The 17,797-nt window shown below is 33.9% G+C and overlaps 5 protein-coding genes across 5 annotated transcripts; 3 read left to right on the top strand and 2 right to left on the bottom strand.

Moving 5' to 3' along the window:
* The first annotated feature begins 313 nt into the window (after positions 1-313).
* LOC128879928 (mitoferrin-1-like) lies at positions 314-3,146 on the top strand. Its single transcript, XM_054129501.1, has 5 exons — positions 314-430; positions 1,970-2,252; positions 2,548-2,631; positions 2,715-2,807; positions 3,013-3,146. Exons 1-5 carry the CDS (start codon positions 314-316, stop codon positions 3,144-3,146), a joined length of 711 nt encoding a protein of 236 aa, XP_053985476.1.
* A 67-nt stretch (positions 3,147-3,213) lies between these two features.
* LOC128880521 (protein ATP6V1FNB-like) lies at positions 3,214-7,588 on the top strand. The gene is made up of 4 exons (XM_054130708.1): positions 3,214-3,450; positions 5,945-6,160; positions 6,239-6,390; positions 7,152-7,588. The coding sequence occupies exons 2-4, from the start codon at positions 5,975-5,977 to the stop codon at positions 7,375-7,377; spliced, it is 564 nt and encodes a 187-aa protein (XP_053986683.1). The 5' UTR covers positions 3,214-3,450; positions 5,945-5,974; the 3' UTR covers positions 7,378-7,588.
* Positions 3,706-9,345, bottom strand: LOC128879927 (uncharacterized). The gene is made up of 7 exons (XM_054129500.1): positions 9,342-9,345; positions 9,006-9,293; positions 8,743-8,945; positions 8,288-8,490; positions 7,947-8,124; positions 7,595-7,867; positions 3,706-5,461 (listed from the first exon to the last, which is right to left on the bottom strand). The coding sequence occupies exons 1-6, from the start codon at positions 9,343-9,345 to the stop codon at positions 7,607-7,609; spliced, it is 1,137 nt and encodes a 378-aa protein (XP_053985475.1). The 3' UTR covers positions 3,706-5,461; positions 7,595-7,606.
* Positions 9,346-10,661: 1,316 nt separating this feature from the next.
* LOC128880539 (ATP-dependent RNA helicase SUV3 homolog, mitochondrial) lies at positions 10,662-14,270 on the top strand. The gene is made up of 15 exons (XM_054130753.1): positions 10,662-10,858; positions 10,956-11,188; positions 11,266-11,488; positions 11,579-11,747; positions 11,812-11,923; positions 12,000-12,130; positions 12,200-12,513; positions 12,573-12,714; positions 12,806-12,964; positions 13,029-13,208; positions 13,280-13,428; positions 13,511-13,632; positions 13,716-13,772; positions 13,845-13,954; positions 14,052-14,270. The coding sequence occupies exons 1-15, from the start codon at positions 10,785-10,787 to the stop codon at positions 14,127-14,129; spliced, it is 2,253 nt and encodes a 750-aa protein (XP_053986728.1). The 5' UTR covers positions 10,662-10,784; the 3' UTR covers positions 14,130-14,270.
* A 141-nt stretch (positions 14,271-14,411) lies between these two features.
* Positions 14,412-16,785, bottom strand: LOC128880540 (uncharacterized). Its single transcript, XM_054130754.1, has 3 exons — positions 15,979-16,785; positions 14,793-15,849; positions 14,412-14,717 (listed from the first exon to the last, which is right to left on the bottom strand). The coding sequence occupies exons 1-3, from the start codon at positions 16,195-16,197 to the stop codon at positions 14,419-14,421; spliced, it is 1,575 nt and encodes a 524-aa protein (XP_053986729.1). The 5' UTR covers positions 16,198-16,785; the 3' UTR covers positions 14,412-14,418.
* Positions 16,786-17,797: the final 1,012 nt, after the last annotated feature.

The following is a 17,797-nucleotide window of genomic DNA, read 5'->3' as shown; positions in this document are numbered from 1 at the left end:
TTTGCGTATCGGGGGGTAGCAGAGTCTTTTCAATTCCAATACGGTTCCATTAAGATTCGATCAACGTGTACGATTACGTCTCGTCATTTCGAACGAACGAACGAACGAACGAACGTTCGCTAGCGATTACGTTTAGAATCGGACAGTCGTTTCTATCATGAAGTAAATGCTGCTACACCAGCGGTAACTCTCGGCATTTCAGTCGCGGACCGAAAAACCGTGCGTCCATTCGCTCGTCCTACGGCAGAGTGCATAACAAGTGCGCACTTTAAAGTCTGTGAGCTGGAATTCGCGTTGACGCCTCGCGAAAACCATGCATACGGAAGAATACGAAACTCTGCCCACGTCTTCCGTGTACGTGCACATGACAGCAGGTGCATTGGCCGGAATTATGGAACATTGTGTGATGTACCCGTTTGACTGTCTCAAGGTAATTATTTTTATCCATTTTTTCGTACGATACTTTTACATAACCTCCAACCGTACACGATATTCGATCCTCTGTGCATTCTAAGAAGATTCGATGACATTCGATACCGTGACATAGTAAGTTGCACAGTCATTGAATAACGACAGACTCGTGGCTTCGGCGCTAGATCGATTCTTGGAATTTTTACACTTTCCTCGTGGAAACCCAGGAATCGAGCGAGTCGCGTGTATCGTCATCGTATGTAATCACGAGTAAATAGTGAAGACACTTTTATTTTCATGATAAGTACGATCGAGCATTTTCAGACGGTTTGCAACAACGTTGCAATTGCACGATTGTTACCGTCTCTTATAAAATCACTGCAAAGGAAATTGTGCGGTGAACTCAGCCAACATTGTTTCGTAATTATTTCCAGGTACTGCTAGGTTGTTGTACTCAAAAAATGAATCAACTTAATGGTCGAGTGATTTAGTAATTATGTTCTATTATCGTATGGCTACCATACACTTGACGGCTACTTATCAAAACTATGAATACAATTGTCTGTACAAGTTAATGCTAGTACCTACATTGGGCTGACAGGCAATATCAAAGACTTTATGTAATGAAAATAAATATAATATTTCATGTACCGCCTCCTTCATTATTTTTTAATTAAGCATTCTTATCATTTCACCACGTTACTTTACTGTTCTAATGTACAGTTAATTTATTTACATTATTTACATAATTATTTTTAAACGGTTACTCTAAAAAAGACCATCTAAATTCTTAATGGACATAAATACGCTTACTGTAGTGTAATCTTTGTCGACCTGTAACTTTGCTATTTGATCTGCACGTTACAAATCAATATACGTTGCACTAAAGTTAAGAAAATTTAAACATTAAATAATAATTGTACACAAATGACAGTGAAAGCAAAGATTACTTTGTAATTTTTAAACAATTTAAATGAAATTACAAATGGTATTAATATATGTAAAATTCTTAAGCAGAGCATGAGTTTCAAACATTCATTATATAACAAGTTTCTTCGGTCTGTTGCAGTAGGTTCTATTTTTAGTTTTCTTTCTGCCGACAACCTATATCATTACTCCTCCTTTAACTGTCAGAAAATGCATAGGTTTAAACACGTTACAATTTGTTGTCAGTTAAGCAGTGCATTACAAAATAAAGATTTTAAAGTTCAATGTCTTTGTATTCATAAAATTTGCAACGTGTTATTATTTCCACTATTGTTTATCATACTATAAAGTATCTTAAAATTTGTTTACATATACTTTGAGAAGTGTCAACCGATGTTTTTATCTTGTAATAGTTGCAAGTCATGATATTTAAGATTACCTTGACATCTTGATATCCTCTTATCAACATCTACTTATCAATGAAATTATATGATAGAACAAAATGAAAATTACAAGGTCTAAAAGTTAAGAACAACTGAAAACTCTTATTATTTTTTATTTTGCTTCTGTTAAAAGTAATAAGAATATCGATTTTTATTAAATTTTTTCATTATTTCTTGTCAACACTTAGACAAGAATGCAGGCATTTACTCCAGGTCAAAGTGCCGGAGGAAGAATGAGAGATGTCTGGACTAAAATGGTACGACAGGAAGGTTTTCTGAGATCGATTCGTGGTATGAGTGTAATGGTTGTGGGAGCTGGTCCTGCTCACGCATTATATTTTTCATGCTATGAAATCATTAAAGATAAGCTATTGATTTCGAGAAGTCACAATGAATTTAATTTGACGGCGTATGGAACCGCTGGTTTTATAGCAACGATTCTTCACGACGGTGTGATGAATCCAGCAGAAGGTAAATTTTCTTAAACCTTTTCGCGATACAATATAATTAATTTATATAATGCTACATTTGTGTAATTTTCCTTTCTTGGGAAATACAACGAGCTAAATGTGATTCGTAATTTTTATAATTTTATTCAATGAAGAATTAAATTATCTTATTCCAGTGGTTAAACAGCGATTACAAATGTATGACTCCCCATATCGAAATGTCACGACATGTATAAAGAGTATATATAAAACTGAAGGTATATATGCATTCTATAGAAGTTATACGACTCAGCTGACTATGAATGTACCTTTTCAAGTGATTCACTTCGTGACTTATGAAATGTCGCAAGTCTTCACAAACCCAGGACACATATATAAACCTTTGGCGCACATGTTATCTGGTATGTACGTCTCGTCTAAAAAACGTTGACATTAACGTTCTCGAGAAGTGGATTTTATTTTAAAACTTGTTTATATATTGTAGGTGCATTAGCAGGAGCTGTTGCTGCTGCAATCACGACACCTTTAGATGTTTGTAAGACGCTTTTAAATACCCAAAACGGTGTACGTGCTCAAGGTATGATAGATGCTATTAGGAAAGTCTATGCACACGGCGGGGCACGCGGTTACTTCCGTGGTTTAAATGCCCGCGTTATTTACCAACTACCAGCAACCGCTATTTGTTGGACGATGTAAGTATACAGCACTGGTTAATAATTACATCGATTTAAAACTAAATCGAAGTATCGTAATGAAAATATTTTTTTTTAAACATTTTCTAGATACGAATCTTTCAAATTCGTGTTACACGAGAAACAAGACGATGCTTATTGTGGACCAGAAGTTGACAATGAGGCAATTGGTACAAATCAGAATCAGGCTGCCCTGTCTAGGTCTAGTCGCTTTCAAGACGTAAGCGTATACCTTAATAAAAATTCCCCGACCTCAATGTTACTCGATGTGACTACAAGTTAGGTATATCTGAATTGTTTAACGTCGCTTTTACACCGGAACACTGTTGGATGAAGAATAAGCGTCCGTTTTTCGTATTTCAAGAGTTTATCGACGAAGAGTGATATTTTGTTAATTCATCTGTTATTGTGGTATTATTACATGTGTATAATAATTCATAAAGAATAAGTACATTCAATTAAAAATCCACGCCTGAGCCAAGTGCAGGACGCAGGCTCTCTAGTATGAAAGAGGCATCAGAAAATTTCGTAAGTTACTTCCTAATATATGACTATTTTAAATAACATTTTCCAATCGTAATGAAATAATTGCATTTTCTTGCGCAAAAAGTAAAACAAATGATACGATAATCGCGACATCAACAACAGAAACAAATTGAACACTATGAATTGACTGATAAATACGAAGCAAAGAATTAGATAACAAGTATTTTATTTTATTTCGTATTATAACATTATGAAACATTACCAAATATTCTATTAGACAAACTATCTACCGGTGTCATACATTACTTTGGAAGAAGCAACAAAATTGAAATCAACAATTAGCTATAATACTCCGAAGGAGAAATATTCATTGATACTAGTATTGCCAACTGTTGTCCAACACGTTGAAATTTATTACTTTATGACTACAATACATAACAAAAACACCACAAAATTATTTGTAAATCACATTCAATTTATTTATGAAAAAATTATGTATTTTTGTTATAAAGTAACTTATATGTTAGCCTATTTGTGTGAACCTATCTCTGACACTCATAAATTATTTAATGTATACAAAAATATCGAAACGTAACAATAATTGTCCATTAGGGTGAGTCGTATTTAATTTTGAATCAAATAAATATATACGTATTTTGTACAAAAAGAGAACTGTTAAGAGTATTTCACTTCAGTACAGCAAAGTTATATCTAACAAGTTACAAATGAAAAAAAACTAATACGAGCATTTGTTTGAAAACGTTAGGTTTGATAGACATGCTCTGCTTAAATAATAAACTAGATTATATATATTCAACATTGTACCATATGCTTAGGTTTAAAAGAAAACAGTGGGATGCATGGAAAAATTTAACGATAACTTGTACATAGCATAATTAAGTCAGCACAATTGAAAGATAATCTCTGACTTACGGATTCACATTTAAAAAAAAAATTCTCATTTGCTTCGAATAAAAATGTAAAATTTTAGTATTTGATATTTATATAAAATATAGCGCACGTTCTAAGTTTAGAGAAAAACGTAAGTTTACTAAGGTAATACATCGGATTTCGAAACGAACCTCTAGATAAGTTTTGCGTGAGAAGGAAAATGTTTAGATTTATGCGAAGGAGAAATTGTTTACTATAGTAGCAGTCTAGATCAACTGCGAACGGTGTAAAGTAATTATTTTTGTAGAGCAATATAGATAAGTTAATGTTACTTGAGTATGTACAGTATGAAAGAACAGACTAGGAAGGAAACGGCAATGTTATTGTGTTATAAGCACAATTCGTCTTGATTATCCAAGTACAAATTAATAATTGCTCCTTAGTCAGTTTGTAATATAAACAACATTGCATCTACACATTATGATGTACCACAATATTGCTTCCTATGGCTGTGATTACTGGGTCATTTGATGTTGACTTTAAGAGGAAGTAATATCACGTGAGAACTCATATTTCACGCCATATTTATTTATTGTTACGGCACCGTAATACAACTCATCGATACGTCATTGTTTGATACTATACAAAATACGTCGGTGGCCTTTAAGCACGTAAAAAGTGTATACGATGTAAACACTTTTGTAGAAATATTTTTTTCATATACACGTTACGACAATGTACGTACTATTTTCTAAAAGGGCATTCAAAATTATTTCTATGTCGCCAGATTTGTACCATTCTTAAAGAAATTTTTTCGTGAAATTGGCCAGCTAGATTCAGTCTGAATCATTCAGATTATAATACGGTATATCTGTGCACATACGATATACAGGTAAATACGTATAAAATTCACATGTTCCAAATAAACATACGTTCAAAGAATCATATCCGGTGTTCAGCAAACGTTTGCGCGTTTGCAGTCATTTTTTTAATTTTATTATCGCGCAAAATTTTGTTTTAAGTGTTTAAATAAATACTCACTGTGCTTTAGCGAAACGTAATACCAGCAGCCCACTTTTTATTGTCGTCAGATTCCAAATCTAGTTTCTAATTTCTGCGCGGAAGTCACGAGGTAACCAGTCAATTTCCATCAATTATTTATCTAAAAATTAACAAACATACTATTTAGTATTTATGCATTCTCCGATATTAACTCTAACAGCAGAGACGTATTCTCTGCCTCTGGAATCGACTAATTTCCTTTCGATCGATTTGTACATAAAACAATGCTCCCACTGGTATTATTATACGTATAAGTTTATAACGATAGCACATGCAAAAGATAATTGATCTTCGTATAACGAGACGTATTATATGTAATAACGATGTAAATAAAATAATTCTTTAAAGTACGAAAATCATATATAACAATAATTCTCCCCTGCTGTATAATAAACAATACTAATGGAAGAATTCGCTCATGAATAACATGAAATAAACATTAAAGCATCGAGGCGTCGTTTCGTAATTTTACTTCAGGGCAATGCATAATTGATTAACGATACGTGAAAAGATTTTCTTTCGGAATTTAAGCTTTCCGGGTTGATGGTGTAATATTCAAATTCTTTGTTACGTTTTTACGCAGATTATCGTGCGCGACGAACTAAATTGAATCATGCCGACCAGAGGAATTTGCAACGCCCGTTGCCAAGCGTTTCACGTGGCTATGGTACGGAAAGAAGAATCTCTACGGATCAAATGGTTTCTAAAAAATCAACAGAAATTGCTAGATCATCTAAAAGCGACGGAAACTCAGGAGATAATCGAACCATCCACATTGAAACAATCGAGCACAGGCATTGTACGCAAACACGTGACGTATTGTACAAACTATTCTTGTTGCGCGTCGTAAGTTAAGCGACGGCTTTCTATTTTATAGATACTCCCAAAACCATTGCCTAATTGGAGACCGCTCAAACCTGATGGTTCCATCAATATGGATATAATGAAACCGATCGATCCCCGAGTTAGAGCAATTTTATACCACGACGCTCCAAGCTTCGTCAACGCTGATAATTATTTCCATGAAAGGTTAAAATAATGAAAAACAAAACGTTACCCTCAAGTTCTTTCGTTACCTCAGCGTTATCTATTTATATTTACTAGGTTGTCCCATAAGTTCCCGGACACTTGCTACCGATCAATCATTTTATAATAACATTATAATCAAACAATACTTATTGTTCAAAATAAATGCCATCGCTTCCGATACTTTTCATCCACCTTTCTGCCAATTGTTCAATTCCGATTTCGATCAAATGTCATAAAGAATTTCAAGCATCAAGTGTCCGAGAACTTATGGGACAACCTAGTAACAACACCAAAAGTATCTTAGTATACTTTTTTTAAGCCACCCGAATAACTCGTTTACCATTAAAGGGGACAAAGAGGCGTCGTACAAATCTTGCAAAATAATCTGATGTTGGGTAGTTATTTTTTTTTTTACAACTAACCGAACGTGTAAAGAAGATACGAAGGTCAACTACGCCTTTCTACGTGACGTGATATGGTCTCTTATGTATCTTTTAATAGAGCGCTTTGAAATGCGTACAATGACCTACGGTTCAAAGTCGTTAAAGGTCAACTACGAATGAAAATATTTAACCGTAACGGAATAGACAAAACACTTTCGTAATTTCGTCGTTTACATACGTTAAATTGTAGTTTTTTGAATGAAGCAAGATTTGTTCGAACCATTTTGCGTCTAACAAAGTAAACGTGACAATCTGTTTCAAGTGCCTTGGCCTGTACAATTACTAGTTTCATGCTGACATTGTCATCGATCGTCGTAGATTAAAAGATATTCCCGAAGATCGTTACTTCTTTCCCGACTGTACAAGTTGGGTGTATGGATGGCGTCTTTCGGATTACTCGTCTGTACCGCGAAGCAAGGTTGGACAAACAAATGTTATGATAAGAGAATTCTTCCATCCAAGAATATCGAGTCTCCAGAGAGACCCGGAATGGTATCGCCCTTCTAAATATAATCTCTCGGTATGCGTTGACAATGCGAACTAATATCGAAATTGAAGTAAACATAATAGTATATGTCGATACGAAGAAAAGAAAAAAATTTGTAATTATATCAAGTTAAGATTTCTCCAAGTGTATTCTTTTGAGATAAAAATTCATTTGAGGCGCGCATTTTCATTAAATTATAACTTTAACTACGCATACGGTATGCCATATGCAGAGAGCTTACTATAAAATTCCGTAAATGTTAACATTGGTATACCTAGATAGGTCTTTAAGACCTATTGCTATTCTTTTCTTCTTTATTTTTGTCTGAGACTATCGATCGTTGAAATTCTAATGGCAACAAATATTCCGCTTGTCCCGGTACAGCGTGAAATATAAAATTGATGAACTTCTGAAACTGTTTAACGACATCGCAAAGTTGTTCTTCCAACGACTTTTTCTCAACGTAACAATTAATAATCTCCTGCCTCATCAGGCATATAACATCCTTCAGTTGAGCGATCAATTCGTGAAAGCCGGCTATTTGTTTCTATTTGGGCGTAATATCGTATAAATAAATATTCTGTTTTAGACTAATGCTAATACCTGCAAACGAAATCGAAATCTACCTGAAAATGTTCGTGTATGGTATGTTTTTCTTTACAAAATCGTAATCGTTCCAAACAGAGGGTATTGATTATATCTACGGTACTTTGCATTTGAAGCTGGTGTTTCTGAACGTACAAATCTCTGCCCACTTTCGACTCGAATTCTCTTTTCTCTGCGTTTAATTTTACATGCGTTTCCCTACATATATTTTAGGAAGTTGAGTTTATGTTATGTCTATCGTAGGGAGAAATAAAGGTTGGTCTCTCATCGAGGAGAATGTGGCAGTACGATCGCAGAACATGGATTTTCTCGCGCAAATGGTTTTTATTTCTCTATAAAATTCTAATACGTAATTATGAACCTCATAATTCCATTGAAATCAGCGATTATGTTCTCTCTTTGAGCTCGAAAAGTATCCTCGAACTCTCTGTATAAGGACTGTACGACATAAGCTATTTCGGTTCTCATCTTTTGCATCATATCATGGGTCACGTTCATTCGTTCCTGCACAACTGCTTTCTGAGTATTCTTGGCACATTCCTCAGCAGCGTTTGCCCATTCTGCCTGAAGACCAAAAATATACTCGATTCAGTGAAAAGAATAAATTCTATAGAAAATCATGGACTCGTAAAAGAAATCGAGCGATTCTGTGTGTGTATAATATTCAAAAGGAATCGGGAGAAATTTGTTTCCCTCTGAGGCGTAGCACGCGTAGTTTCGATCTTAAGCTTTTTATCGCTAGATAATCATATTTATTTAAACTACATACGAAGTGAAAAACAAATTAAAATAAGATATCGTAAAAAGATTCAATACCTCCAGCTGTTCCTGTAACTCGTCCTGAACGGTTTTAATGTAATTCTCATATTTCGCGTGCAACTCCCGCGTTTTTAGCTCGGCTTCCCTCCTTTTTTTCGCCTGATACACATGAAACTTCTCTTGCGACTGTCTTTCTATTTTCGTTCGTAAATCTTCTTCGATCTTCTTCCGAAAGCATTCTAACAGGTCTTCGCCTATTTCTAATAAGTTTATTCAAAGCTGTAATTACGTCAAATAGGTTTGGTTCCTCGTAACGTTACCCAATATATTCTCATGGGCGTTCGCTTTAATGACATCGTCGTTGGTCGGCGACGCAACGTCCTCGTGTAAATGATCATCGATTGGAATCGTAAAACAGGGCTTCGGTGTTTTTTCCGACGCTACTAAATTCAACAGGTTTTTCGTATCGTCGTGACTATATTCGAAAAATGCTTTCGCCAGAGACGAGCCTAAGCAAACACGAACTTCCGACGAAGTTGGTACAGCTTTGCTCGAACACAGTTTTCCATTACACAAACGTTTCTTATCTGTGTGGACGATTTTGCTTTACATGACGGATCAAAGCATATATAAGGTTTAGAGTTGTTGCAACTTACTCATCTTTATGATATAACATTAAATTTACAGGGAAAATTGTACGAAGGATTTAATTTTTCCTAACGCACATTTTTGACTGATAGATCAAAGGAGGAAACAAAAGAACACATGGACAATTTTTAATATGAATTAACATTGTACAATTTAAATAAATTTCGTAAAACATACCAAAATTTTAATAGATCCAGGGCATTTTACCGATACCTACATCAACATAGTCTAAAATTGCATAAAATTTTCAATGGGAGGTTAGGGTTAGGTTATGCTTTATTATAGTGTAGTTCTATCGGACTCCTTACACTTTTCCTATAATACACATTTTGGTTTTACTTATGCTACGTATTATACATAAGATAACATATCAGAAACAGTATTACTATATAATGATTGCCTAAATATACGCTTTTTTCTATCAACTGAATTCAGTCTTAATTTTTGCATCTCTAAGTTTGCTGCTTTTAAAAACTTAATGATAGCTTTATAAATGTTCAGTTTATCTAATACTAGTAGTTCGTACACATTCTGGTTCGGCTCATCTATTTCCTTGACTATTTTATCTCTAAGTTCTATTCTTTGGTAGTGATTGAAGATTGTAATGATTGGCCCTTATATGGGAGATAGACCTTTGAGTATATAGAGAATATACTTTCTACAGGGTGTCCCAAAAATGTTGTAACACCTTGAAAGGGGTGATTCGGGAGGTGATTTGAAACAACTTTTTCCTTAGCGAAAATGTTGTTCGAGTCTTCATTGAGGAGATATTAATTGAAAATACTGACCAATCAGAGCGCGAGTATACCGTTGAAGCGGCCACGGGAGCGTACGAGAGCGGCCACCTAGCGCGTAGCCTACGCTCAACCGGCATACTCGCGCTCTGATTGGTCAGTGTTTTCCGTTAATATCTCCTTAACAAAACCTCTGACAACATTTTCGCTAAGGAAAAAAGTTGTTTCAAATCACCTCCCGAACCACCTCCTTCAAGGTGTTACAACATTTTTGGGACACCCTGTATATTTATATAATATATTTTTATTTATATAATATCTTCTCTATATAATATACTATATATATACTCAAAGAGATAGACCTGATCGCATCTCTGCTCAGAATACGTTTATATTTGTAAAACCAGGGTTTAAATTTTAATTCTTTTTTTCCCCCATTGTTCTCATTGTCACCACTAGATGACGAGTTGATGTAACCACTGGCGCAATCGGTGGCAAAATGCCCAAGTTTGTAGTGAAAATAGTTTGTACTATTCCCGCTAGAAAACGTGTTGCTTTTCGCTAGTGGCGCCATCTGCGCCTAAACGCCCGAGTTAGCCAAAGTTACCTTGCTTTACCTTAACCTTCGTGGTGTACTCTTCGAGGTTAGCCACGAGATTCAGTGTTTCTTAATCATAAATTTGTAGAATATGAAAGCAAACAAAATTGGTTACAAAAATGATTCCATTCAAGCGTATTGTTACAGAACAACTAAAACGACGCAGTAATTCAGTAATATCACCATGTTTGAGGTTCTCGTTATTTCATTACATTTAAAAATTCTGTAATCCTAAAAGGATCCTTTAAAAGTGATTACATCAACTTATCTTTTTGGCATTTAATTTCCAGACAATTAAAGCCTACGGTAACATTTGGTCACAATGCAAGGGAAAAAAGTGATAAGAGCAACGTGTCGATGTCCTCGTTATTCCGACCTGTTCCTGTCAAAACAGATCCAAACGATCTAAACGTTGGTGCTGAGTTAACTGGTGTTTTGAAGAAAACCGACATTATCAAAGTTTTGTCCACTTTTGGGCACAAGCAGTCGGTCAAAGATTTAGCTTTAAAATATGGCTTGGATAGTAACTATCGTTAATAATGTTCTTCATATTAAAACATTAGATTGTAATATTTTATCTCACGCTTACTTTTTTTCCAGAGACTCTCATAACCACGGCATTGAGTTCTTTTCGATCTTATTGTCTACAAAACAATTCTCTACCTGTAGATCTTCATGTTATTCTAAATGACATAATTCACGGAGCTGGAAATATTACAGATATATTTCCTTACTTTATACGTTTTACTAAACAATTGTATCCACACATTGAGTGTCTAGACGATCTTAAGAAAATTAGCGATCTCAGACATCCACCTACTTGGTATCTATCAACATTAAATAGAAACTTGTCACCTTCTCGTGATCCATTGATCATATGTAAATATCATTTCTTGAATTCTGTTATGCAAAGGTATACTCAAGCAAGGGCCAAAACCAGAAAAATTATATTTCATGCTGGACCTACAAATAGTGGTAAAACCTATCACGCTTTACAAAGGTTTATGAACGCAAAATCGGGCGTTTATTGTGGACCACTCAAACTATTAGCAGTCGAAGTATTTAACAAGTGCAACACGATGGTTAGTATCGTAGATGAAATTATTGTTGAACTACTTTCGTCACGTTAAATGTAAATAATTTCAGGGTACACCTTGTGACTTAATAACAGGGGAAGAAAGGAGTTATGCAAAAAATGAAATGTCTCCTGCAAATCATGTTGCATGTTCTGTAGAGATGGTAAATGTACAAAATGTTTGTAAGTATTGTTTATTTAAGGCGTGCGTTTATAAATAAATATAATTTGTGTGATTAACGTTTAATGAATTTTGTAGTCGAAGTAGCTGTAATAGATGAAATCCAATTAGTACGCGATCCGAGTAGAGGATGGGCATGGACGAGAGCTCTTCTGGGCCTTGTTGCGGACGAAATACATTTATGCGGCGAAGTTGCTGCTATACCTGTAGTGAGTTTTATAATCTTGAGCCCATGAACTATTTATTAATATAGACTTACAACAGATTTATTATAACAGATAGAATCTATATGTGCGACAACGGGAGAAACGGTAGAAGTGCACACGTATAAACGGTTGACCGATCTCGTTATAGAAGACAAAGCACTATATAGCTTAAGCAATGTACGGGCAGGAGATTGCATAGTTTGTTTTAATAAAAATGATATATTTACTGTGTCGCAAACAATCGAACAAATGGGAAAGCAGGTAGCAGTGATATATGGTAGTTTGCCACCAGGTACAAAGCTTGCACAAGCGGCCAAGTTTAACGATCCAAAGAATCCGTGCAAGATCTTAGTAGCTACCAATGCGATAGGAATGGGCCTTAATTTGTAAGTTAACGATTATACATTTTCTTTATTTACATAGTAATATTTTAATATTTTTCCAGACACATTCGTAGAATTATATTTTATTCTGTTTTTCAACCAATTGTTAACGAAAAAGGAGAGAAAGAAATAGACACGATTTCGGTATCAACCGCGCTACAAATAGCGGGACGCGCCGGTCGCTACCAAACCCAATGGACAACAGTAAATAGTTTTCCCTTTATTAAAATAAGGATAAACTTATAATAACTGTACATGCAAGTTAATATCACTACATGTCTATGTTATATTGTAGGGTTATGTTACAACTTTTAGGTCTGAGGATCTTCCTATCTTACAAAAATTATTAGTACAGACTCCAGAGAAAATACAACAGGCTGGACTTCATCCCACTGCTGATCAAATAGAGTTATATGCTTATTACCTGCCAGACACAACGCTATCGAATCTTATTGTAATGTTCATTTAATTCATATTCGCGGTCTATTGGAACTTACAGTATAATTCTTTTCTTTCAGAATATTTTTGTCGCCTTGTCCGAAGTCGACGACTCGCTTTACTTCATTTGCAATTTAGACGATTTTAAATTTCTCGCTGACATAATAGAACATGTACCGTTATCTCTTCGTATGCGATATGTGTTTTGTTGTGCGCCCATTAATAGAAAAAGTCCGTTTGTATGCAGCATGTTCTTAAAGGTAAATACGAAACATTTACATTGTTCTTTACCATATCTTATATATGACAAGTGTTCTAATTCGTAATACAGTTTGCCCGGCAATGTAGCAGAAACAATAAAATAACTTTTGGTTGGTTGGCTGATCAAATTAAATGGCCGCTAAAAACACCAACAACTATAAATGATCTTGTGCACTTGGAAGCAGTATTCGATGTTATGGATATTTATCTTTGGTTTAGGTAAGTGGTTGTGATGGTGATATGATAATTTTGTTTCTTGTTTGGTATACAAAATTCATAACCTCATTTGTTCTTTGTGAAGTTATCGGTTTACAGATATATTTCCTGACGGCATTCAGATTCGAGAGAAACAAAGACAATTGGACAAAATCATCGAAACAGGAATTCAGGAATTGAAAATATCGTTCCAGACACCTCAAAAAAGTATACTTTGTTTGAAAATATAACATATTTTGTATAACAGATAATATAGACGTATAACGATACTCAATTCTCTTGAATTTCAGGTAGGAAACATGACAAAACAGAGCAAACTAAGACTGATTCATCGACAGAAAGAAATGGTAATTTGTTTAATTTTGAAAATACTACTATTTAATGGCTCTATACAGATTTTATTACATCACGTATTGCAGATATTCGATCACCGAAATATGAGTGGAAAGGAAACGTAACTGATGCTCTGATATCTCAAGGTCTTTTAACGCGAAAGTTAGTACATCAATTACAAATGGAATGGTCTCAGGTAAAAGAGTAAAATTGAATGAACATTGAACAATTTCCTTTTTTTTTTTTTTTAAATATAGTTCCATAATTTTATACATTATTTTTGGTCATTTTAGAATGAAAAATCGAGGAATGTGTATTCAGATAATTTAAAAAATGAAGAAAGTAATTTTAGACCACAGAAAAAGCGTTGATAGTTGTTTAGTGTTGTAATTTTTTTCTGTATGAATTAAATCAATATTACAAATGTATATAATTTTTATATTTGGATAGCCCGATTTAAAGTATAAATTGTATAAATCCAAATTAATAAAATTAAAGAAATTTTTTATGAATACGTTCTACTTTATCCCTGTACTTAAAATAATTAATGTTTCTTTAGTAAAAATCCATAATAATTTCGGTATCTATTGCAATTTATTGTACTTGTTGTACAAAGTGTAGTTGGGGATCATATTTATTATCGGTTTTATTTAAAATTATTTATTCCTTGTTTAATTTTATAAATTCGTATCTACGGTCGTGTTTTCTTGTACATTTGGATTTTTGGCGACGTGAATGTATTTTTTGTTTCTTCTTCGTAAATGTAGGAAGATTGCAAGAAAAAGAATTAGAACTTTTTGATCTATGTTGTAATTTATGAGCTAAAGTAATGCATCTTGTACATCTTAACGAATCATTATTCACTATTAATGGACACGAAATATGTCTCCATTTTATGCCATCTTTGTAAGCTACTTTTATGTTGGATACTTTTCTAAACACTCTGGTATTACGTATGCCTAATTGAAAAATAAAAAAAATATTTAATATTTGTTGAATTATCTTCACAGAAAAATAAGAAAAAGTATACGTACCTTGACAAATAGTTCTTTGATCGAACTCGTCGATAAGTTCTTCTACATCTAATAAATTTTGTACTTTTAAATGTTTTCCTTCTCTTATCAAATTATGAATGAGCGGATTAATTTCTCTATTTACGGCGACACAGTGCAATACCATATCGCTCTTTATAAAAACTTGTTTTTCCGTGAAAGGCATCCCATTTTTTGTCATTGCCATGAAAAGATACACTATCGTCGTAACATCGCCTTTCGAAGTTACTAAACAAGACCAACCAGGCGGGAGTAGTAATTCTGTACATACTTCGAGTAAATCTTCGAATAAAATTTCAATGTCTTCGATATCCTTATACATAGAATAGCATTTGTTTAACTGATCATAACTAACATCCTTTACTATTTGGCGTTTCGCGTACAAATGCTCTATTTCTAGAAAGCTATTAAACACCGCCTTCTCTTTAGAATTAGAATCTTCCCTTGCGGGTCTTTGATCCCCGTCTTCTTCGGAAACATCGAAAACTTTAGAGGCAGATTCTAATACTTTTTTAGACACAGACAAGTAATTATGATCTTTGCATGTCTGAGCTTGTACTTCCTTTTTAATTTCAAAATTCGCATCCTCCGTCGAAACTTGATGGGGAAGAATGGTTTCCTCTATTTCATATACCTGTTTGTTTTGTTTCGTTTGCTTTAAGTTTTTCTCAAGGCATTCTTGAACTCTAGACTCTTCGTGCGTCTTACTCGCGTTCGAGTCATTTTCTGGCATTTCCAACTTAATAAAAGAGATTCTATTCGAATTATATTCGTAATCATCTAATTTATGAAATAGTTCTCGACGAGGTGTAGTTTTACGATTCTCGTCGCAATTTATTTGTGACTTTTCAGTTTTAGATTTGAGATGATCTCTTTTTTTTTCATCCAACGAACTTATCTTTCTTATCTTGCATGGCGAATAATACTTTATGTTTATATCAGGATCGTAAGGTTCTTGCTTGATCGTTTGCACGGTTCCTTCTACGTGATAGTTGCTAGGCACTGCTCCTGGACGTAATCTACATTTTTTATATTTAATCTGTGGAAATGTTAGAATTATAAGAAGAAGGGGAGCTATAAAATACTGTCGGGATTAAAAATCCGTAAATGGTAGAATTATCAATTTTTATCGATTATTAATTTTATATTAAGTGGTATTGGATCTTACAGTTATAACATGTGGTGGCACTCCGCTAACCCAATGTGTAATGATATCATCTTCGTTGAAGTGTTTGCTACAAACATATGTATCATCTGTGACAGCGTAATTCTCTATGGAAATTACATTTTGCCACTTTTTACGTGTCTCTGGATCCTTTGGCGCCGAGAAAAAGCTATAAGTATTCTTGTAGTTGGTTTCTTTACATATTACACACTTACGCGTCATAATGACACTATAAAATGTATTTCAGCGTCGTTTCACTCGAAATGTTCAAATTTCGTTATCACATTCTGTATTACATTATTTTATTAATTTTTTAAAATACGTAACATGTGTTACGTTATAAACCAACTGTCTTTATCAGTTAATGTATGTTAAGAACAATAAATCGTCAAAAACCGTACAGGTTATGACGTCTTCGTACACATTCGCAATAACGAGTAGCGTACTTATTTTGTAGTTTCAATTAATGTATTATCTTTGCATAGAATCCTTCGATCAACGAAATACGTTGAATTCTGTGCATATTAGGTAGCACAGAACTTTTAGTCCAATGTTTTGAAGTAATCGTTCCGTCATATATTAACAATATCCACTAATGCAAGATGTTAACGCTGGTAGTTAACTTCGCAGGATATTATGTATAATCAGCGATTCATTTTTCGAGAGAAAATTACCAACGCTAAGTGGTTTAAATTATTTTTAACTTATTATTTATTTTGATCTTATACTTTTATGTTGATGTGACTATCCGATGATGTCCAGCCTGGACAGTCCAGGACGCATCACCAGAGGGCTGAGAACATCACATCAAATAATTCTTGATATATATGTATACAATCAGCTGAATATTTCGGTATATATTCGAATATCATTTTTTTATATAATATTCCAGTGGTTATTCCTCAAGTTTCTGATCCGTATCGAAATGCTTAGAAAATGCTTTCTAAATATTTCTGCTAGTCTTTCCTCTACCGAGATACTTCTCTGCAGTTGGAAACATAGGATTCTAGTTTCTCTTTAACAAAATAAAAATGATATAAGTTTAAAGGAGAGTAATATGAATGTCACATAATTTTAATCGAATATCCAGATATTCGATCGGTGTACAAGATATTTCAGTGATTATAATATAATATGCTGATTATATTCGAGTTTATCAAGCGAATTTAAATTTAAATTAAATAATTATTATTATTATTTCATTTCATTTCATTAAAATAATGTAACCACACAGAGCAATATGTTAATATGTTCATGTAACGTATATGCTATATAAACCATATTCGGTTTAAAAGCAATAAATATACTTATATACTTAAAATATATTAGGTTGTCCCAAAAGTTTCTTTCGTTTCATTAATAAGTAATACATGCACAATATTTTATGTTTTATGTTACATTACTGAATTGTGCACGATTCATTTTGCTCCATTACTGTTATAACATGAATATCTATGAAATTAGATTGTCTATTTATATGAATACGACCACATAAAATAATTGAGTGCAACTCACGAAAGAAACTTTCGTGACAACCTATAATTAATATATACATATACGTAATATATGTATATGTGTAATATACTTAAAATATATATATATACAGGGTGTCCCAAAAATGTTGTAACACCTTGAAAGAGGTGGTTCAGGAGGTGATTTCAAATAACTTTTTCCTTAGCGAAAATGTTGTCCGGGCTTCGTTAAGGAGATATTAACAGAAAACGTGGACCAATCAGAGCGCGCGTATACCGTTGGAGCAGCCGCGGTAGCGTATGAGCGCAGCCGCCTAGCGCGTAGCCTACGCTCCACCGGCATACTCGCG

Source organism: Hylaeus volcanicus, chromosome 7 (assembly GCF_026283585.1).
Source record: "Hylaeus volcanicus isolate JK05 chromosome 7, UHH_iyHylVolc1.0_haploid, whole genome shotgun sequence".
In the NCBI taxonomy this organism is placed as follows: Eukaryota; Metazoa; Arthropoda; class Insecta; order Hymenoptera; family Colletidae; genus Hylaeus; species Hylaeus volcanicus.
This window is presented reverse-complemented; position numbering and strand designations above follow the sequence as displayed.

Bases quoted from the DNA above. Each gene is read 5' to 3' on its own strand.
- LOC128879928 (XM_054129501.1), top strand. From the start codon at position 314: ATGCATACGGAAGAATACGAAACTCTGCCCACGTCTTCCGTGTACGTG. The intron at 2,632-2,714 runs GTATGTACGTCT...TATATATTGTAG, and splicing joins TTTGGCGCACATGTTATCTG to GTGCATTAGCAGGAGCTGTT. The intron at 2,808-3,012 runs GTATGATAGATG...AACATTTTCTAG, and splicing joins AAACGGTGTACGTGCTCAAG to ATACGAATCTTTCAAATTCG.
- LOC128880521 (XM_054130708.1), top strand. From the start codon at position 5,975: ATGCCGACCAGAGGAATTTGCAACGCCCGTTGCCAAGCGTTTCACGTG. The intron at 6,161-6,238 runs GTACGCAAACAC...TCTATTTTATAG, and splicing joins AACAATCGAGCACAGGCATT to ATACTCCCAAAACCATTGCC. The intron at 6,391-7,151 runs GTTAAAATAATG...CGATCGTCGTAG, and splicing joins GATAATTATTTCCATGAAAG to ATTAAAAGATATTCCCGAAG.
- LOC128879927 (XM_054129500.1), bottom strand. The intron at 8,946-9,005 runs GTAACGTTACGA...TAAACTTATTAG, and splicing joins CGCCCATGAGAATATATTGG to AAATAGGCGAAGACCTGTTA. The intron at 8,125-8,287 runs GTTCATAATTAC...AAATATATGTAG, and splicing joins GATTTCAATGGAATTATGAG to GGAAACGCATGTAAAATTAA.
- LOC128880539 (XM_054130753.1), top strand. From the start codon at position 10,785: ATGATTCCATTCAAGCGTATTGTTACAGAACAACTAAAACGACGCAGT. The intron at 12,514-12,572 runs GTAAGTTAACGA...ATATTTTTCCAG, and splicing joins ATAGGAATGGGCCTTAATTT to ACACATTCGTAGAATTATAT. The intron at 13,209-13,279 runs GTAAATACGAAA...TTCGTAATACAG, and splicing joins TATGCAGCATGTTCTTAAAG to TTTGCCCGGCAATGTAGCAG.
- LOC128880540 (XM_054130754.1), bottom strand. From the start codon at position 16,197: ATGACGCGTAAGTGTGTAATATGTAAAGAAACCAACTACAAGAATACT. The intron at 15,850-15,978 runs GTAAGATCCAAT...ACATTTCCACAG, and splicing joins TGCCACCACATGTTATAACT to ATTAAATATAAAAAATGTAG. The intron at 14,718-14,792 runs GTACGTATACTT...TTTTTCAATTAG, and splicing joins TCAAAGAACTATTTGTCAAG to GCATACGTAATACCAGAGTG.